The sequence below is a fragment of the Python bivittatus genome, unplaced genomic scaffold (assembly GCF_059951505.1).
Source record: "Python bivittatus isolate LINGU-HERP-01145 unplaced genomic scaffold, Pbiv_v1 ctg000480_np1212, whole genome shotgun sequence".
Classification (NCBI taxonomy): Eukaryota; Metazoa; Chordata; class Lepidosauria; order Squamata; family Pythonidae; genus Python; species Python bivittatus.
In genome coordinates, this window is record NW_028277075.1 from 8288492 (window position 1) to 8311685 (window position 23194).

The 23194-nt window shown below is 39.6% G+C and overlaps 1 protein-coding gene across 1 annotated transcript in view; it reads right to left on the bottom strand.

The window, feature by feature from the left end:
• LOC103049494 (neurexin-3) overlaps positions 1–23194 on the bottom strand; it is a 217048-nt gene that overhangs the window by 155242 nt on the left and 38612 nt on the right. The window contains exons 4-5 of the mRNA XM_088146730.1: positions 16156–16594; positions 13514–13897 (exon numbers count right to left, since the gene is read on the bottom strand). Of these exons, the coding sequence (XP_088002856.1) occupies positions 13514–13897; positions 16156–16594 (823 nt within the window). The remainder of the gene's footprint in view (positions 1–13513; positions 13898–16155; positions 16595–23194) is intronic.

Genomic DNA, 23194 nt, shown 5'->3' on the forward strand with positions numbered 1-23194 from the left:
CAGTTTATAAATTATTTTTAAAATTAAAAAGCTCTTTTAACCACCTAGCAGAAGATAGGAAAACAGAGGGCCAGCAAATATCAGTTGACCAAAAGAAAAGGAAAAAGAAAAAGAAATTCTGTGAATACACCTTTTCTCACGTTCCCATCATTTGAACCTCTGCCCCAGATCTTAGAACATAAGTGGTCTGGTAATCAGAGTAAGAGGAACCATTCCTTAAGATATACTGGACTCAGCATCTTACCATCAGCCTTTGAATTACACAAAAAACATCTTTAAGATGTGAAAGGATTTTTCTTTTAGCAAAATTATTGCTAGATGATCTCTAGTCTGGGGATGCATGCTCAAAATGCTTAACTTGGATGTTGTTAAAGAGCTCTTAGTCCATTTTTGGTACAGCCAGCAATTAAAAGAGTCCATCCTTTTACCCATAAGATACAAAGCAAGAGCTGTAGAATTCATTCCACAGTAAATAATTCTGTAGCACATCTCATTGCCCTGTAATTTTATAGCTCCTAAGTTTATTGGATACATAATTGGCAGATGTGTGTTGTCGTTAAAGAGCTTTTAGGAGATGCTGCAATAAAGGTACTTGGCAGACAATAAAACGGAAACTAAAGCCCTTTGTTTACTATCACATAACTAACAACAGATGCATTGCCCTTTATAAGCAGTACTCAGCAAAGAAGATAATGAAGTTGGTGCCAAGGTTAAGCAAGGGGGAGAACAAGAATCCCTTCTAAAATAGGGATGAGGAACCTAGAGATTGCTGAACTACAATTCCCTGTATTCTTCACCATTAGGCATCTTGGCAGGAAATCTAATTTAGATATATTTGGAGGGAGACAGGTTCCCACCCCACGACAAATTCTAGAAAACTGGATATTTTACTACTAATTTTGCATTTGTTGTAGAAATCCACTGCACCAAATAAACAGAAGAATTAGCTGGCAAACTATAGGGGGGATAAGCCACATTTAGTCTGTGGCGGCAAAATAGATACAGTTTGGCACAACGTTATGCCCCAGCAATGTTGGTAGTCTTAAAAGTACAATCTAATAGACAAGGTACTTTGTCTATTCTGATGAACTGTCAAAGTCTTAACAGATTTATCTATTAGTCAGCTGATGACTACATTGATGATATTATTGCCATAATGTCATGTGTTTACTCAGCTAGTAGCATATCAGATGACTCAACAGATGGACAACTGGTCTAGAAAAACCATGCTTTTAGGTGACCTAGAGAGACAACAAATGGGAAAGTTTAGGTCATGTCATGGAAATGAGGCTTTAAAAGAAATTATTTTGGCATGTGTTATTTTTGGCTGAAAGTGCTGTCCTACATGTTTGCCTGCCATGCCCCATCTGCATAGCTCAAATTCTTATTCGGAGAGGAAAAAAACATCACAGTGGTGTTAGTGTGGTCTGGAATGATTTCAGCACAACAGATCTTGGTGGTGATAGGCACATCCCACACATCCTTTTTAAAAAGCATCATCAGTGATGCTCACAAATGAATGGCCTGACAAGGCTAAAAAGACAAAAAAACCCAGAAAAGGAAGCAAAGGCCCCTCTCATGTATTAAGCTTCTACAAATTTGGGCTATGGCAAAGTATCATCATCCTAATGAAAACAGATGTACAGAAGGGTACCTGTCTACCAAGAAACAAGCAAAATGCAATATTAAAAAAATAAAACCAGTTGATTTTTGTGGGGTTTCTTGAACCTTAACATTGCATTCAAACACTTGCCAGATGTTCACATTAGTTTATTTACCAGACATATACAACTTCTCAAACATATTTTTAAACTGACTTGCAGTAAAGTTTTTCCTGTTACAAAGAATGATACCCTCACTCCCTAAGGGTGCCACTTAAATGAGTGGACAGGAGTTATAGATAGAGGTGAATACAAGAAACCTGGGTTTAATATTTTTGTTAAGTACTATCCATCTCCTGCACGGATAATATTTGTAGGGCTACTGCAACTAGTCTACAAAAATCCAAATGTACACTAGATGGCAGCAAAGAAGTACATAAAATTCAATTTTTTTTGCAGCCATCTAGTGATTGTCTGGAGTTTTACAGCTGAGATCTGGTAGCCCTATTTTTGAGGAACTGTGAGAATAGAGGAAAACCCTGAAAGCCACCTAAGCAAGAGGAGTTAAGAAGAAATCTCATGCAAGATTAAGAATCAATACATGTTAATGGTTTGACTTCTAAGTTATATCTAGAGAACCAAATTATTTTAATGCATTTTTTAAAATAATGGCATACCCATTTGATTTCTGTTTCTCAAAAGCTCTGTTTAATAAGAAGAGTAAAAATGAATACAGATGCAACATTTTTTTTTCCTGTGCACTGGAAAGCTGTTATAATGGAGAGTAAAATGGAATGGATTTATGAGATAAGGTGTTCAACAGTGGAACTGTGATGAATTCTAAAGGACATTTGGGGATTTTCCCAGTGACCTGGATGGCAGCTCTACCTAATTCCCATTTTGAGTTAGAAGATGACCTGAGAGCAGGATGTAATTGTCCCTGATCAGCTTCTGTCAGCCGATCCTTGGTTCTTCCAGAAGAGCTCTGTAAGATAAAGTATCAGAAAAGACATTTTGACCTCTACTGGAGGAAAACAAAAAAGTGAACTTCACCAAGCAAGGGTATGAACTCATGTTTGAGCCTATACTTTGGCAGTATCATTCTGGATGATATGCAAGAAGTAGAGGGTACTGTTCTGCAGTGGTTCTGCTCTTCCTAATCAGACAGCACCAGTCAGCAGGGGGAGAGAACTCAGCCTGATAGACACTCCTGTGTGAGATGCCACACAGTTCTGTCTTCTTACCCCTGCTTTTTAAGAGTTACCTGAAATTGCCAGAAGAGGTGATCCTTTGGTTCAGGGTCTGGTTCTACTCCAGGCCAGGCCAGAAGTACTGTGGAAAACTTTAAGCAGGATGAGGTCATGTCTGTGGAGACTGGGATGTAGGGGGTCAAATCTGTGGGAACCTGGATGTAGGGATCTTGTTGGTTCTCTTTGGGAGAAGGTGTCAGAACCAGACAAGAGGTTGAAGAATTCCCTTTAAAAATATTTTATTACAAAAAACGTTTTCTTCATAATACTAATATTTTGGTTTGTTTTTCTTGTGCCCCGGGTTTATTCTTACTTTCATTTTAGTTTTCTCTGTGCTACTCACTGTCTAGTTCAACTTTATTTATAGTTCTACAATTTAACCATTTATTACGGTTCTGTATATACATACATATACATTTACATATCCCTTTTCAAGTCCTGGTATGCTGCCTCATTGTAACAGGGAGTTTTTCCTGAGAGGAATGAGCAAAGAATGTCAAGAGAGTATTCCAAGAGTGTATATATTCCCAGCAGGGTCACTCAAGGCATGAAGATCATCCCAACTGTTAAAGTAAAGAGGCACCTCTACCAGGCAGCAGCGATATAGGAAGTTGCTAGAGATGGATGATCACTTCAGTGACAATGGCAAAGGCATGATTTCATAATTTGGTAATGCTAAACCACCCCTATGTTTTAACAAGAAAACCACATGGATAGACAATGCAAAGTGATTGATAATATATGCCAGATGATGGGCCTCTCAGTTCAGATGAAATCCATGATGCTTCTGAGCAAGAACTGAGGATCTTTCAGAGTATTAATGGTGTTTATGATGGCTAGAGTAAAGGCTTTGGGATGCCTAGTTGCTGATGTTGCCATGCAGGAAAAGAAAATCCGAAGCTGCAAAGATGGAATTATAACGAGAATGCAGAATGTAAGAAGCATGAACGTAGGAAAGCTCAAAACAGTGGTAGATGAAATTAATAGTTAATATCTTAACTGTCAGAAATGAAATGGACTGGAATTGGACTTGATTGCATGTAATCAATGCATGTAATCAATGCAATTCATACATATAATTGTATATATATTCATACGCATATTCCCAAATCCCCATCTAGGCTACTTCTTTTGATACTTTCCATTTTGCCCCAGTACTACTCTACCCATTCTGTTTCATGGTCAGTTGTGTATCCTCAGTAAGCTTACTGAGTGGATGCTAATGTTGTCTACCTCTTCCTTACTCCTTGAAAGCTGTAATCGCTGTCTGATATTTAGGTTTTTTGGCAGCTAGTGGCCATGACTTCATTCACTTGAATTCTTTCCCTTGCCAGCACCTGGCAACTTTGGAGTTTATGAATCTTCCTGCTTTCCATCTTCAGCTTGCTGAGTTGTTGAAGACAGTCACAGTACACAGGGTTTACTGTAGGCATTGGGTATTACTGCACCTGCTTGGCACTCTCTCTTAGCCAGCATCAGCTTTCAGCTGTGCTTGTTCATCAGCTGCTTGCTTCAGAAACGCTGGTCCTCTCTCTTGACTCAGCTGAAGTGCTTTCAGCTCTTTTTTTGGCTCGCTCCTTCCTTCCTTCCTTCCTTCCTTCCTTCCTTCCTTCCTTCCTTCCTTCCTTCCTTCCTTCCTTCCTTTTCTTTTTCCCTCTTCTTCTTCCTTTCTCTACCACTGCCACTCTTCCTATTTAGCTAGACCTTTTTTAAAGGTCCAACATGCCAAAGAACAGAAGGGAAGGGAAGGGTCCTTTTAAGTAAGGAGAGAGGAGGGAGAGCAGTCATTTTCTTTGTCATGTAATGTTCCCTGCTCCACTCATAACTCTGGATAGTCCAAGACTTGGGTGTTGTAATGCTATGTGGGAATGACCTTGGGAGACAGGGCAAAGAGACTTAGTCAAGGGAATGGTCATATAAAAGGCAGCTGAGTTGGCAGTAGGAATGTGTGCAGAGGCAAGTAGCTCAGTAGACACTCTCCCTAGTTTCATGTGCTGTAAAGGGGATGGGGGGAGAAATGTACTTTCACACTTGCAAGATTGATGTCAGCCTTGCGAGGTAGACCAGACAGGAAACTTGGCCAGATGAGCTAATTCTACTTTATCGTAAAGCTACATTAACAGCCATATGACTTGGCTTCAGTATATCTTCAAAGTTTTCTCCTCCATGAAGAACTGGCCCATCCTGTATGCTAGTCCCAAGCAGGGATGCTAGTTCTCCATGTGCATGAAATGTTTTTGTGTGGTAGATCCCCCCTTGTAAAACAGTCTCTCCCCAGAAGCCCAAGTGATATCCATCTTAGCCTAATTCTAGAAGGCCATCAAAATGAAGCTATTCCAAACGGACTTCAAGATGTAATGAACTGTCCTTTACATACATTGGGAACGATACCTATGATTATTATGTTATCATAGTTCTGTCGATTATTGATTCATTTCATTGTTCTATCCTTGTGATTTTATTGTGTGTTAGTTTTACATGCTTGTAAATTGCATGCATTCAGGTTGATTCAGTGGTATACAAATACAATAAATCAGGTAAGACTGAAAGAACAGAATTAAGAAAAAAAATCTGCATGCCAAACAGGATCAATGGTGACTGACATTTTCATCACAGTTCATATGGTAACAGAACAATTTGAATGCAATGCACTCTTTTTGCTTTGATGTCCTTGGAGTTGGGGTTTTATTTGCAAAAATGCCTGAAAACCATGAGAAGGCACTTTTGCAGTACAGTAGAGAGGCACATAATCTACATAAGCCAGACCTTTCCATCTGCAAAGCACCCTCATTAACTCAGACAGCATAGCTACTATGTTCACCTAATGCTACAATTGCTTTAGCTCTCTTTAGCAAATGAGAAGCCAAAAAAAAAAAAAAGGAATATGCTAATAACTTGACCAACCTATGCACAAGTTTTAATGCCTTTTTCATCCCTTCTGTCCTTGTTCAAACCCTTTCACTCACCTATTACCTTGTATTGCCTTTCATCCTCTTTTATTTGCCACACACAATTTTTCATGCTAAAATATCTTACTGCTTTTTCATTAGGCCTCCTTCAGTGATGCTTTTTTCTTAATGGAGACAGGCTGATGGCAGACTCTAGTAGGTCTTTAGCATGGTATTGCTAATGATCCCATGTTATATCAGAATTTGAATACACCTCCTTGTCATTCAGACATGAGTGTCATTATGCCCTGTAGCTGCTGGTGAATCATATCCTCATCCTATTCATGGATGGACCAGAGAAGTTTCCAGACTTGCAACACTAATTTTGAACAAGAGTTGAGCCAAACCAACATTAAGCTTCCCTCTGTGCCAGTTGGTTGCCAAATTAGATCACTCAAAATGTCAAGGTGGGCACTGCATATCAGGAAATATAATACGGTGAATGATTCAGGGGAACCTAGCATTAACTTGACTGTTAGTCAGAAACGCTGTCATCCACCTGGAAAACGAGTTGGGCTGATTTGAAACAGGCAATGGCAATAGAAATGGCAACAGTGCCATAATTGAAATGTTTTGATTGCAGTAAGTTCAATTTCACCAGGACTGGCTATGGGCCATTTTGAGTATTTGGCAGGTGAGCAGACATGCTGACCTATAATGTTGGGCCTGAATTAACATGACCATTTCAAGGAAAACAGATATAGAATCAACCATCTCCATACATCCAGCAAAGGAAAATGGCGCTCTCTCTATATACACTTACAGAGGCAGCTGAGAGCTGCTACAAAGCAACACCACAGGCCTGGAAAAAGATGTGATTGCTTTCTGGTTTCATAGAGAGAGGCTTCAGATGTGTTCCCATGTATTACAAAGCTCCCCTTATGAAAGATTTGCATAGACATAAAAAACGGACATTCTTTCATACTTTGATAATACAGTTAATGGAATATTTACCACTCATAGAACTTAGGTTTAGTTCTCACTGAGGATTTGACACATTAAGAATAGGATCATGGATAATACAAGTTGGTGAACCAGGAGCATGATAGCTAATGGAACTTCGCATGGAAAAGTAATGCATCTCTTTGAATTATAGAGGATGGGAGCACGCAGTGGAGTGGGATATCACTTTTGCACCCTATTTGTGAACTTCCTGAGACTTGTAGCTGACTTACATGAACCTTGGTTTAATACAGAAAGGAAATTCTTAGGTATAATCATATAATCATTTTGCTATGAGTAAATATCATGGAGATCCAGTTTGGTTTAGTGGTTAAGGCATCAGACTAAAAACTGGGAGACCATGAGTTCTCGCCCCACCTTAGGCACAAAGTCAGCTGGTGACCTTGGGCCAGTCACTCTCTCTCTCAGGCCTAGGAAGGAGACAATGGCAAAGCACTTCTGAAAAACCTTGCCAAGAAAACTGCAGGGACTAGTTCAGGTAGTTGCCAGGAGTCAACACTGACTTGAAGGCACACACACACACACAAGTATATCATGGAACACCGCAAAATTCTAAATGGGAATTTAAAGGATTGTACTTGTATAAAATATATAGATCATCTGCTATTTCTGAATACATTAAAAAAATCCAGGTTCCCCAAACTGGATATTGTATAGCAGAGTTTATTTGGATTTATTCAAAGCATTTATTTAAATATTTGTAAACTATTTTGAAATTTTATTTTAATGGGGAAAAAGTAAAGAAAAGTCTTAAACAAATAAGAGCAAGCACATTCCATCCCATTCTCTGAGATCAGCAAAGCAACTACATTCAAAACATGACATTTATTTCAGTTAATAATTTGGGGAACGCAGAGAACATATTTTTGTTATCTGCTGCATGAAACCATTAATCTTTCAGTTTAAAAAGGAGGATGAGGAGTAAACAATTACTTGGTATATAATAATTGATTGTTGTACACCACCCAGAGTCACTTTTTGTGAGATGGGTGGCCATATAAATTTGATTAATAAATAAGCAAATAAATAAATAAATAAATAACATGATGTGTGCAGGCTGATCCATTTTAAGTGTAAGATCTAGGAAGAGCAGATGTTGAAAGGTACAAAGGCTACTGCACATGAGCAAAAGAAAATTAATCTGTAACACATACGTACCCTAAGACTGCTGTAAACTGAACGCAGTTTCTCAGTTCTGAGGAAATGACTGCACTCATTAAAGCAAAAGGCATCAGGAGAAAGGGCTCACCACTTTACAGGAAGCTTTCAGTATAATGTGGATGCCAAACTTATACAGGAGGCCTTATTATATTATACAACACAGACTGATATTATACAACACAGATAGAGATTTCTAACTAGCGCTGCCTCAATAATAGCCTGGCAAAGCAATCTACTGGCTGTTTATTTGTTACCATGCTAACATATCAGATAGGGAGGAACATATCTAAATTTGCTCTGTGTTGCTTTCATTTGTGTCCATATAATACATTCCTTGCCATTTCTCCATTAATCTAAATTACCTATGATCTTTTAAAAGAAAATCTCCATACCAATTTGTTCATACATATGCATTTGAAATATATATTTTAAAATATATTTTCCCTCAAAATATACCTGTGCATGTTGTTTTTGTTTTATTTTTATGTAAGAATTATGTTGAAAAATAAGGGAAGTGAAAAAGCTGGAACATAATGACATTTCAATCTATTCTTTAATCCACAAGATGCAGCTCAGGTCCCTCCACTGGAAGTCACCAAGACTGAATTCCTCAAGATACTGAGTACCAAAAATGGCCAGATTAAAAGAAGGAGCCTTTTGATTAGACACTGGTTCCCTGAGGACCCATTGATCAGAGGAGAGAGATAGGATATTCATGCCCATATCTGAAACTATCCTCTTGATCAGCCTTCCCCAATGTGCTACCTTTCAAATGCACTGAGACTACCAATCTACATTGGCTAGAAATTCTGCCAATGTAATCCAGACCTCTCTGGAGGACATGATTGTATAGCTGCTTCAGGTCACCTGAATCCTGCTAGGTTGCTATCTTTCTTTAGTCCAAAGGAAAAGATCAACAATCTTTTGGTAATCTGGGGCTGGTTTGACATTGTGGGGATGATAAGGGTCACAGTCAGCAATGTGATTACAAAATTACAAAAAGGGTGGATCTGTGTCACCAAATTTAGCAGCAGTGGTCTGAAAGAGTTTTGAGGGGGACAAAAAAGGGGGAATAACAACAACAATAATAATAATAGAGCTATGCCAGAGTTTCAATCATACTGGACAGGTCTCATCAGAGGAGCCAAACAAAGAGTGTCTCTCCCATAAACAATATGGCGAGATGTAATTTACAGAAACCTATACCAGGTTGGTCGTCCCCCAGGTCAACAAGGACTGCGCTAGGTGTTCTAGTTCCTGGACATGTGGTGACAAGTGGACTACAGGACTCAGGACTTTGGCTGAGCAACCAGGGCCAGCAGCTGCAGGACTACTGAAAGAAAAGTTGTTTACCCATCACAAATATACAAAGACTGAAAACTAAGAAAGAACGACCTGCTATTACAAATCAAGTCCAACAAGAAGAGGATATCTGAAAAGAATGCACAAGTTCTGGAAAGAACAACACCCAGAATCAGAAATAACAGAACAGAGGCTAGCAGATCAACGTCAATTTATAATACAAAATAAAATATTCACAGAAGTAGAATCGGAAGAGTCGCAAAAGTCTACCTAGGACAAAGAAATTGAAGCCTCGCCAGAAGTAGCTCAGTCTGTAGAGGCAAACCAGGGGGAGTCAGCAGTAGAGGAAGACAGCATAGCTATTGAATCATTTTCATTTCCAAACCACCCTCTCCTCTCCCTTCTCTTCAGAAAGAACAGAGCCCTCTAATTAAAAAACAAGAGGAACTGAAATGAAGAATAACTGAGCATCTAGAACAGCACACAAAGAACAGAATAAGGTTGCCCGCATTGAAGCTTGTTACAAAGAAACAGCTAGCACAAGTATTAAAAGATGTCAATACTGTAATATCAAATATGAACACCAACTCAGTGCAAGAAACAAACCAATTGATGTACAGCATAGCTGCAGTTATAACCGAAGACCTTGGATGCAAAATCAGGAAACAAGAAAAAAACAGTGCATCACTTAAATGGAAGATCAGGTTGGAAAATAAGATCAGCATGCTAAGTTCAGATGCAAGCAAGCTAGAGCAGATGAAAGAAAAGAAGCTGAAGAACAAGAAGACCAAAGAATACCTGGTCAAGAAATATCACTTAGAAACAAGGAAGATCAAAGAAGCACTGGAAATAATAGTGCAGCAAATAACAGCCATAGCTAAAAAGATCAGCAGATACGAAGCTCAAATTGCACACTACAGGCAGAATCTCCAATTTCAGTCAAATCAAAAACATTTCTACCAATCCATCAATGGAGAGACTGCAATGAACCAGTCAACACCTGACAAAGAAGGAACAGTGCAGTTCTGGGCACAGCTGTGGGACAACTCAAAGAAATACATCAAGAATTGTCAGGTTCAGCCCAAGAACAACAGCGAGACAGTCTAGAACAGTTAAGCTCCTTTATTAGCTTACACCTAATAGACAGAATCTCACCAGACTAAATCTACACCCCAACAACAGTTACTATAACCATGAGGCCCGTAGGGAGGTGCCAGTCTCATTCTCTTGGCTTTCCCAAGTCCCCTCTTGGCTGGGGACTGAGGAGGTGCTTCCCCTGGAATGTTTCTCCCTGCTCCTGGCAAGCTTGAAGCTCCATTCCAGAACCTTCCCTGCCCATGCCTTCCATCGCAAGAATGCAGCTTGGATAAAGGAGGTGCATAAGAATAAAAAAGAAGCTGAAATGAAAGAACTTGTAATAACAGCAGAAATGGTGAAGAAAAGGGCAAGGAAAATCAAGAATTGGCCAGTACCAGGTGAAGATGAACTGCATGGTTTTCAGTTGAAACATCTGATTGCTCTGTACCCACTCATTGCCAAGCATTTTAACAACATACTGCAAGGAGGGGAAATTGAAGATTGGTTAACATCTGGCAAAACCTACCTGTTAATAAAAGATCCAGCCAAAGGGGCAGCACCAGGCAACTACAGGCCAATTACCTGCTTGCCAACAACTTTCAAATTGCTAACTCGTGTGGTAGCTGATGCAGTCCAATGGCACCTAGTTGAAAACAAGCTCTTTCCATCTGAGCAGAATGGAAATCACCCAAACAGCAGAGGGACAAAAGATCAGCTCCTAATTGACAAGATGATTTTGGAAAACTGCAAGAGAAGGAGCACCAACTTGAATGTACCTTGGATTGATTACAAGAAGGCATTCGACTCCCTGCCACATGACTGGATAATCAAGTGCCTAGAAATAACAGGAGTCAGTAGAAATATCAGAAGCTTTGTGCAAAGATCAGTGGCACAATGAAGACACAGCTGATGGTCAATGGTGATAGACTGGGAGAGGTTGACATCAAGAGAGGAATCTTTCAAGGAGACTCACTGTCATCACTACTGTTTGTCATTGCAATGATTCCTCTGTCAACAACACTGAACAAGTCAGGACATGGCTATCAAACATCAAAAACATCTGCCAGGTTATCCCACTTTCTTTACATGGACAATCTGAAGCTGTATGGAAAAACACCATCTGAAATGGAATCGTTGCTCAACACTGTCCAAATATACAGCCAAGATATTGGAATGGAGTTTGGACTGGACAAATGTGCCACCCTTACCATCAACAGGGGAAAAATAGTGAAAACTGAAGGAATCAAGATGCCCAAAGGAAATAAGATCAAGATACTGGATGAAGAAGATCACTAGAAATACCTGGGCATCCTTCAAGTTGACAAGATCAAGCACATTGAAGTCAAGAAGGTTAGTTGTGAGAGTGAAGAAAATCTTAAAGTCCAAATTCAGTGGAGGAAATATCATCAAAGCAATTAACAACTGGGCAATTCCAGTCATGATATGCACAGCTGGAATAGTGGACTGGACTCAAGCAGAACTAGAAGCCCTGGATAGGAAAACCAGAAAAATAATGACAGTAAATCATGCCCTTCATCCACACAGTGATGTTGACAGACTCTACTTACCAAGGAGCATAGGCAGGTGTGGAATGTTGCAAGTACACCAGGCAGTTGAAGAAGAAGAAAGGACATTAGAAGAATATCAGAAAGACAGTGAAGAAGATGCCCTGAAGCTAGTACACCATGATGGCTTACTGAATACTGAAGAGACCAAACTGGCCTATAAGAAAGACCAAATGAAGAATAGAAAAGAGACATGGTAAGGCAAAGTATTACATGGCCAGTACACAAAGCAGATTACAGCAAGACCTGGCAATGGCTAAGAGCAGGAAAGTTGAAGAAAGAGACAGAGGAGCTAATTCTGGCTGCACAAGACCAAGCCTTAAGAACAAATGCATACAAAGCCAGAATCGAGAAGACAGCAACAGACAGCAAATGCCACCTCTGCAAAGAAGCTGAAGAAACAGTGGACCACCTAGTCAGCTACTGCAAGAAGATCACACAGGCTGACTACAAACAATAGCATGACAAAGTAGCAACAATGGTGCATTGGAATATCTGTAAGAAATACCATTTGCCTTCAAGCAAGAACTGGTGGGACCACAAAACACACAAAGTGATAGAAAATAAAGAAGCTAAAGTGCTCTGGGACTTTAGAATTCAAGCAGACAAGCACCTGCCACATAACACCCCAGACTTAACAACTGTTGGTAAGAAAGACAAAAAAGCCTGGATAGTGGACATTGCAATACCTGGAGACAGCAGAATAGAAGAAAAAGAACTGGAGAAAATCACAAAATACAAAGACCTGTAAATAGAAATAGAATGACTGTGGCAAAAGAAAGCAAAGATAGTACCAGTAGGAATAGGTGCCTTGGGTGCAATTCCAAAACACCTGGAGCACCACTTGAACACCATCGGCACTGACAAAAACACCATCAGTCAATTGCAAAAGGCACCTTTACTTGGAACAGCTTAGATCCTGTGACAATACCTTTAACACCATCAAACAACCTCTGCCTATCCCAGGTCCTTGGGAAGGATTTGATAGGTGGATAAGAATGCCAAATCCAGTCTAAACATCTGGCTGATTGTGCGACCAACCATATTAATTTATTAAATTTATATGCCACCCAACTCCCAGTGACTTTGGGTGGTTTACAAATTGCTAAAACATTAGAAACAACAAAAAAGTGAAAATAAAAAGTAAAGGTGGCAAAAATGATAAAATGGGATTGGAACAAAGAAAACAATGCAGAATACTTAAAGGGGACTTCAGTCACCCTCACCAAAGGCCTGGGTAAGGAGCCAGATCTTCAGGGCTCTTCAAAACACTAGTTCGTTTCTTGCCCAACATACTTATCCCCCCTTGTGACAAAGGATTGAATAATGAAATTACAGACCAAATTATCTGAATCTTCCCCTCACAAAGGGAGGGAAGCATCTTGGCTTGGTACAATACCGAATATGTCTGTTCTGATTTAAGCATATTTCATGCATACAGTGGATGATGTGTTCTATGCACAGTCTTAATATCTCATCACACTATACGTTGTGTGAACTAATCCTTATTAGAATAGCTACTGGTAGACACAAGCATATTAGTCTGAAGTTATAGCAACACTATAGTGTAAAGTATCAAGAAGTTAAAATTCCACACTAACACCATTCAATTCTGGATAAAATCTCTTTCTGAATTCTGAACTTACCCCGTTCACATGTTCTTCCCCAGTAGCCAGTGCCCGTGCAGTCACAGATGAAGCGGTTCCAGCCATCCTTGCAGATAGCATTGTTCTTACAGGGATAACTATCACACTGTTTGGTGTTGACCCGAATGCAGGAAGATTTGACACCAGCTGCATTCTGCTGCTCTGCCAGCTGCCGGATGTTCTTGCTCCGCCCATCAATGAAGAGATCTCGGATACAGCCCACATAACCATAGTTCAACATAGCTGTCCATAGCTCAGTAGGAAGGACAAGGCCAGCCCGATTTTCCGGCAGTCCTCCAAGGTACATGTCTCCTTCCAGATCCAAGATTTCACTCTCTCCACTTGCAGTGAATGGTGTTCGTCTGCTGTTCACTGAAATGGTACCTGGAAGGAAGGAAGGAAGGAAGGAAGGAAGGAAGGAAGGAAGGAAGGAAGGAAGGAAGGAAGGAAGGAAGGAAGGAAGGAAGGAAGGAAGGAAGGAAGGAAGGTCAGGCAAGAGTCCCAAAGATAAAACAAATCACTTTCCTGTGTAGTTTGAATTCTGGTGAAAGGTGAAACATTTAGTATAAGAGACTCCATTTTAGACAGAACCTTGATACAGAGAACATTTGTCCTGAAACATGTTATTGCCTTTTACCAGAACTGTGAGACAGTATATTCACTATCTTGATAAACTAGAAGATGTATGAAGTATATCAGATCTGTTGCCCTGTGATGACACTAGAAGTTCCAACGGCTATTTTTATACATGGAATTGAGGATTACAGGTAATCCTCATTTAGCAACTGCCTCGTTTAGTGACTGTTCAACTGTTCATAATTATGATGGTGATGAAAAAATAACTTTATGACCAATCCTCACATTTATGACCTTGGCACCTCTATAAAGCAAAGGAAAGCTGAAGTAAGATCATAAGCACTATTGTGGTTTCACTTAGTGACTGCTTTGCTTAACAACTGAGTTGCTGATCCCAATTGTGGTAGCTAAAATGAGGAGTAACTCTACTGCAATAATCTGGCAGTTTGATATAAAATTACTGGTGAAGAATATGTTATAAATGGTAGCATAGGACAAGCCAATTTTACTGTACCTCAACAATGCATTGTTATTGCATCATCTTTTAGTGCAGGCTCCACTGACTAGCTGAATTAACTGAATTCCAGAGTACCAGCGAACATTTAGCCCACAAATTTAAGCTACTGAAATATGTCTGTGAATGATTAAAGTGCATGCTGCAAATTCTTTAAAATATTGCAGGATGTAAAAAATACTGAAAGGGAGGGATCTCAGCTTAGTGGCAGAGCACATGCTTTTTTTGCAGAAGGTCTCTACTGGAGTGCTAGACAGGCAATTTAATTGGCTGAACTGGCCCTTATGCCACTTAAGGCCCTATCTCTGCTTACCACAGCAGCACTCTGTGAAGCAGAGAATGCCACTTTCTTCTATCTATCTATCTATCTATCTATCTATCTATCTATCTATCTATCTATCTATCTATCTATCTATCTATCTATCTATCTATCCATCCATCCATCCATCCATCCATCCATCCATCCATCCATCCATCCATCCATCCATCTATCTATCTATCTATCCATCCATCCATCCATCCATCCATCCATCCATCCATCCATCCATCCATCCTTACTTTCCTCTGTCAACTCCTGAGAAATTATTTTTGGAGGCTTTGCCAGTAGGAGAAGGGGGAAAGTTCAGGTGAGGAGAGAGTTTTCTACAATAAGAGAAAGCCCCACTTAGAGCTCCTGAGAGCTCTAGTTCCTGTCACTGTAAATCAGCTTCAGAGTGATTCTTCAATCACAGCTTACCCAGAAATAAAGTGAACAGAGAACATAGTGTGGAATCACATGGACACAAAGACAAGTCAAGAATGATGCAAATACTGTGTGTGAAGGAACGTGTTTAAGAATACAAGTTGAATTATACCCCAGGACACATTTCCTTTCATTTCTAACATTTGGGATGCTGTTTCATCATTCCAGCTCAAAAGCATCTCCGTTGCTAAACCTGCCCTGGGCCTTTTCTGCCACTAGAATTTATTGCAAAAACATATAGGTAGCTGGGTACTGTAATCAGGCAACAGAGCAAGGCTGTTTCAGAATGGCTCTCTATTGGGAGAAATTTGGGCTGAGTGCAAGTAGTTGTAAGGAACTGGTTTCTTCTGTTTAGAATGAGGACAAGCTAGAGTTGCCACTAACATTTTTTCCAGTGAGAAATTCAGAGTAAAATCTGCTGCATAGCTGTTGGAAAAGTTAAAGATTTTGAGGTATTATCTACATCCATAAACTGAGCAGGCATATAAATCATGTATTCACACACACACACACACACACACATGAAAATGTAAGAGAAAACACATGTGTAAACAGGGGGAAATTGTTACCCACTCAGTCCTATTGGAATATGAAGTACATCAATCTAAATATTCTTCTATTCTAAAGAAAATATTTCTAGCATTTGGTTTATCTCCAGCTTCTGGCTCAAGAAAAATCTCTTCTGCAATACAGAATCACAAAAAACTGCTGGTGTCACACAATTCATCTGACTCTATTGTTTGAGCATTAAAAAGGATTTCTATTACTAGAAAAAAAAATATTTACACTTCTCAAGGATTTGGTTCATACCTGATCTACCATCTCTCTGTATATCAACATGATACCATTCTCCATCATTAGCTTTCCTCTGAGTTGCCTTTACTTTGACAGTTCCAGAGCCCATATCAAGAAGAAGGTAGAGATTTCCATCCAAGAGTTCTACTGCAAAGAAATCCACTTTGGTGTTCTTCTGGCTTCTGGAATCCTTCCTTTCCTGGGGTTTACCATGAGTGAAAAGAATAAGGCCATTGGGCTCTGTAGTGCGGAAGTCAAAAGAGATAGACCCCATTCGCTTGGTGTTCCACTTCGGCAGACTGATGTAGGCCTCAGGATTTTCAAAATTGATTGGGTCCAATGTGGCCACATTCTCACATGTGAATTTCACCTCCCCGTAGATTTTCATTTTTGTGTCACCAATCCTTGCCAAACGAGATAACTCCAGACGAATATCATTATTTTTATAAACAACCTATCCAGGAGAGGGAAAAGAATCACACATCAATCCAGAAAACAATGCATACGTTAGAAAGATACACCTAAAAAAGCATTTAGCATTGGAATATGACTGAATGTGATTTTCAGTTAGAATTTAATATTCAAAGAAATGCAATAAGCCCAGGTTAATTCTAAGTTCTTGAGTAGCATTAGAAATATGCTTTTAAGGATTCACAGTTCTCTAGGTGAGACTCCTACTCATTTCTGCCCATTCTTTTTCTTTCTTCTTCAGGGGTCAATCCATGGGATCACATAGAATTGAGGCCCAAAGAAGCTTATCCTTCTCCTTATTTTGTCAGCGCTTGCTTGCTCAGAGCAGATGAAGTCTTAGGAGTATAAAGGAAGAGGCTCAAGAATTGAAAATTCTAGAAGTTGACAGTGGTACCTTCTTCTAAGGTAGAGCCCTTAGCAGGTGCTTTTTACTACTGACTCCCAACCTTGGGTCTAAGTCTATCATGACTCCATCAAAAGCCTCTGGAAGTGATATAGTATAGAATAAAGACTATGTACTTAGTATTATGCACAGATAAGTGGCATGTTTAATGAGTCACTATTCTCATTCAGGAATTTTGTATCATCATCAGTTTTGAATCTTGTGCAATGAAAAGGGCAACATAAGATATTCATAAACTCTTCAATTTTATTTAATATTGTTAAATGTCATCCAACTATGTAGTTCAGCAAACAGCTTCACCTGCTTTGATCAAGAGCAGATCTAACAACAAGCAAGCAGTAACCTGAGATACAAAATAATAATCAATTTCTCTGGCTGAATAATATACAAATTGGTATGAATAACATTCCAAGATTCCAAGTGTGTGTTCTGAAAATAAGCAAAACTCAGTGAATTTATTACTGCTGGTTGAGGGGAAAGAACATGGAATGCCCATCACAAGTTCATAGACCTTCCTTACACTGAAAAACATTTCCCAGGTAACACATTTGAATTCTGAAGGTACTGAAAATCTTGGACTGAATACATTTGTATGCCTTGCAGCCACAAAAATGTATTGCCATTCATGAACCACGTGGCTTAACAATTAATATGGGAATACATCTTAAATAACTCAGAAAAATATACTAGGCACAACATTGAATTTATACTTTGGAGATCTGGATTCAAAATGCTACTCAGACCTGAAGATCAGTGGGTCACCTTGTCCAAATCATAAATTCCCAGTTTAATTCATCTCCTACGGATGAGTTGAGGATAAAATGGAAATGCTTCACGGACATCTCCACATACCCTCTGCTCTCTGGAGTCAAAGCAATATGCATGTATGATCAATTAAAAAATCCATGTCCCAAATTGTCTGCTCCCAGTACTACACGGTGTGCTTGTTCAATTGTTTAATGGGCATATGTACAGAAAGAGAAACACTCCTTCCCTCCTGTGAACACTTGAACCCCGAAACATAATCATGCAAAACATCTGCTACCCATATTGGGCAGGTATTTCAATTTCTTTATTTTTCTCACAACTATAAATACTTTATGTAGGTTACTATAGACCACCATATGGGAGCAAGGAGAACAAACAGCATGAGAAGCCCTGCAGAAGCACTTTTAAACCTTTTATTTTATAGCATAATTATCATGATGTTTAACTGAACCTTTCCTTGAAGCTCCTGTTAAATAAAAATTGTGTGGCATAGCTTGACCTTAAACATACAATGAGATTTGTATTTTTTTATTATTATTATTATTAAAGCTGAAATTATATATGAACTGGCCTTTGACTCAAACTAATTGTTACAATACAAAAATTATCTGTGATAACAAGCTCTGCTTGTGTACCCCAATGGGATGTAGCTAATGCTAAGAAATGAGAAGGAGATTTCATCCTCCTCAGATAAATGCCAATGTTTTCAGAGGTATATTGGAGAAGAACATTAGAGAAAACAGAAGTATTTTGGAGAAAAAATATCTTAGGGGCACCCCACCAACCCTTCCCTCAGACTAACGCAGAACAAGTATGCAGAGAGTGTATCATCCACATGCCCCAGTTGCCATAGCATGAGGACAGCCAACTTACAGTTTGCTGAGGACACAACCTCATAATTAAGCCTCCATCTTGTTGCTGGCTCATTACTAAAGCATAGTGAAGTCAGGCTAAAGTATTCGTCATGAAACCAGTGTTTTGAATCTTTTGCTAGCAGAAGGCTGCCTTCTACATGGACATTCTAGGTCACATGAAGAAGTCTTTGGAATTTGGTAAGCTGCTGGGCTCCAACTGGCCTGCTAGCTGATGGGCTCTGTGCCTCCATAGCTATTTTTGCTATGGTTGCTAGAGGGACCAGACATGCCACTGGTACACTTTCTGTTGGTACATTTTTGTTGTTCAGATGTAAGAATATCAATCATGTGGAACACTGACTACAGATCTACTAAGAGGTTGATATTCCCATTGGTAAGCAAAAATAAAGAAGGCAGAACCTTACCCAACAACTTTTTCTCACATGGATGGATGAGATAAGGGAGCAAGTGAAGAACTGCTGCAGAGGACAGCCTGAGAGTACTCCTGTGTGTGTGCAATGTGTATGTGTATATAGAGAGAGTGAGAGACATCTGAAAATGGAGAGGCATTCAGAAATACTCTTCTCTTCCCTCCCTCCATCTGTGAATGTGAGGCATAAAAGTCCATTGGCTGCATTCCTCAAGCCATGACTGCCTTTCAGTACCGAGGCAGTGTGAATCCTGGTGTATTTATTCAGAAGCAAAATAGAGACATTCCAAAAGCAGATGTGCATAGAAACAACTTAAGAATGGTGGTATTGCTGGGAAGTTATGCCTGAGTGAAACAACATTTCAGCTGAACACCCAAACCTCATCCTGCCACATGTTCAGGGAAGCACTTGGTGGGTGGTTTTTCCAGTCATAGACAATGCTGGGTAGGAGAGGAAAGAACAAGGAAGCTGTCAATCAATTGCCCTGAGAATACCTTGAACTGAACTGTGCATGAGCAGCAACACCGATTGGCCCAGTTCCTGGAATGTGGCAAGGATAAGCTGCAGGGCCAGCGCTTTCTATAACAGCAGGCATTCCTTCTGCCTCAGGGTTAGGAGGAAAACACATTGCCACAGACATGAGGAGGAGCCCTGTAAGTACCTTACAGAATGTAATGATGAATCGTATAGGAGGATTCTATATAACCATCACATCTTTTCTAATGACAGGATTTTATCTACAGTTAAGGACAGGCCTAGTTAGTGCTTGGAAGGAGGGCCCTCTGGGATCAGTAGGGCTATTGGCTAGATTGGAAAGTTGAAAAACATCCCAGAAAATGACAATGGCAAACCACTGATAAGAAAAGCACACCGATGCATCCTTGTAGTCACCAGGAGTTAGATTACACTCAAAGCAGACTTTACCCTTATTCCTAATGCCGCCACTTTGCCTTTAGCGCAACTGGGCAGGAAACTGTAGGCTGGCCCAACGTGTCCTGTAAGAATCTGAGGAACAGCCAGTCAATCTGAGAGGGATAGCTCAATTCTATCAATGTTGACACCAAAGAGGGCTGTACTGTATTCATGAGACTTAAACCTCCAAAATGTGCATAAGTTCACAACAATTTCACCTTGTTGTGAACGTATGACATTTTTGAGTAACAGGCAAAGGAAGTCCTACTTTATCAATGGGGCTTCCTCCCAAAGAAGCATGGGGAGGATGACAAGCATGCACCTCAACCCCATATAGCTTTACATGGAAATGAGTCCCACAGAGCTGAATGGAATAGTTACTGAGTTCTCACAAATGACTATTGAAAGTGGGCTGCATAGCATAATGCTTCCTTCCAAACTCCTTACTAGTCTACCCAACTTTTCTGTGTTACAGAGTTTTGATTTTTAATCAACAACAAAATTCTTTCCAGTCCATGGTTTTCTTTTTTTAAATCACCCTATCAACAGCAGCAACAATGACATTGTAGTCTTAGACTTAGACTCCCTATCTGAATCAATTAAATATGAGAAAGTGGAACTGTGCCATATCTGGCTGTAGCCACTGGATATTTCACTTCATGTTGGGTAGAATTAAGAAGAAAACCTCATTTCCTTGGGTGTGCTGATGGCCGTGTTCCCTTGGGTCATGTTCAAATGCAGCTATACAGCATTCCACTAGATGTCCCCGTTGCCTTGTAAGCTCACCACCAAAGGTGTATGATGGGTGAACTTTGAAGGGCTGTGTGTGTGTGTGCATGTGTATTAATTTCTGTTCACACACATTTAAAGGTTTACAGTTGCTTGGAGGAATTCTGCCTCCATTGCCCATCAGTGCCTATTCAGTTACTCTGTCTTTTAAGTTCAATCTACACCACTGCCCAGGAGGAAAATACAAGGCAAGTAGAGGCTGCTTTTCTTTGTTTCCCCATGCTCTCATACACGAGGAGAAGGCAGATAAACAAGCACACAGAAAAGAAGTAGGGTGTCAGGTAGTATCAGGTTTTTCACTTAACAATTAATTCAGCTTTTGGGAGACCAGGTTTTATAATATTGACCATCCATTGTTTTGTGGTGCCTGTCTTAATGAAAACGTTCATGTGTGCTCATGCATTTATTTCTTACTGCTTTGACACTAACCTAAACTGATGGGCAATTAGAGCAGAAGATCAATTATCTGTACCTTGCTTATCTAAATGTCTTGGCTGATTCACTATGTATACTGACTACATGTATGCAAGTCACTGAATTCCTTTGCAAACATCACTCCCATTTATCCAAACGTCTAAATAACTGAAAGTTTTTTAACGTTCCCCCGATGCTCCTACTCAAACAAATCAAGTTTTAGTGAGCATCAGGAGATATATTCCCAATAATCAAATTACCCAATACGGGGTGGTGGGGAATCTCTTTCATATAATTCAGGTATAGAAAGAGAAGGGACATTGATCGTCTTCTAATGTAAATGTTCGGGTAGAAACTGGTTTAGCTTTGATTGGAAAAGCATAGCATTAGGTTTATTAGCTCTATGGCTTGTAGTACCATCAGCTTCTGATTACAGGAAATGTCTGATATGAAAAATATGCAAAACACAAACTATATACCCACACCTGTAATTCTGTGGTTTAGAATATGCATCTCTGAAGCTTGTAATGCTACAACAGTGGTTTGGATTGTAATCTAAAATGGAGTAGAACTTCCAGGAATAGGAGCAGTGTATCCCTGTTTAGCTGAAATGTTGCAAAAGCAGCATTATAAGTATTCAAGTTGTTGGGATATACAGTACTTTAGCAGCATCAGTGTCTCCTTCCTTCCCCCATATCTAACTGTACTTGTTATAAATGGTGAGGCAGTTCTTTCCTTCTCTTCCGGTGCTTTAAGAAGTGCAGGGTCTGAGGGACGTGGAGGTACCTAACAGCATCCCAGATGCTAAGGAAGGAACATGAGAACACTATTTTCCCACTACAAATAAAGCAAAGCTAGAAGGGGAAGTGGGGAAGGTGCTGGTGCTCCTGCCATAAAACCAGCAACTCAGCTTAGGAAGATGTGAGAGGGCTAGAAACCTATGATAGATCAGGGATGTATCTGATATTGGCAAGCTTTAAATTATGTCATCAGGAATATAACAGCTTCTGAATGTGCTTATAAATAACTATATATTCTATTAGGTTAGGAAAACAGTTTATTGAATCCATTTATGAATGGAACTTCTAGAAAATGTAGCCCAATAGAACTGGAGGGCACCAGCTTGAGGAAGACTTGAGTGTTTTTTGAAGCAATCAAGCTGACAGTGCTAGATGTGGTTTGTTCATGTCCAAACTAAGTATCTATTTTCCCAAATTGCTGAATAGACACCATTGAACTGGACACTCTCATTTAAAGAACTGTCCACATTCACCTGTGTAGTATGGACTCAACTTCCCTACTCCTCATTTATTTTCATTTCATTCAATTTCATTTATTTTCCCTCTGAATATAAAAGTGGCTAATTTCTGCCACATTTGGGGGGCAGTTACATCTTGTAAGAGGTGACAGCTGCCAATTTACTTTCTTGCAATGCCTGTTGGAGCAATATGATAAGCTACTGTTGCTCCAAAAGCCTGCATTTATGAGCAAAGAAAATAGTAGTCTTTGAAAAATTGCTGTTGATGCTTTCACTGCAAAGCACAGGTAGAAACCTCTATGCAAGAGAGTTCAGAAAAACAGAAATCAAAAGTGGTCTATTTCCATTTTTCCACTATCTAAAAATCCACTTACCCACTATTCATGAATAAAGCATTCAAACTGGGACTTACACCCAGCCCCAAATCACAAACTTTATGGGCTAACTTCTAGGGCTGTGCTAATTTCAGAAATTATTCTGAAAAATTGCTTTGAAACTCACCCAAAGGCTTCAATGTTGCAAGTCTGAAAAAAAGATTTATTTGCTATAAGGAATCTACTCATTAAAGTTACTCTGACTCTTAAAACAGCAGCACCTTTTGTTTTCAGAATCATGCTGCAGCTTGAAAAAGTCAGGCTGCTTTAATTAATTCTAGAGAGGGCTTGCACTTGAATAAGGTCTCAAGCACTTCTTCCAAAACATTTTTGAAATGTGCACAGCCCTACTAATTTTTATAATGCACACAGGTTATGAA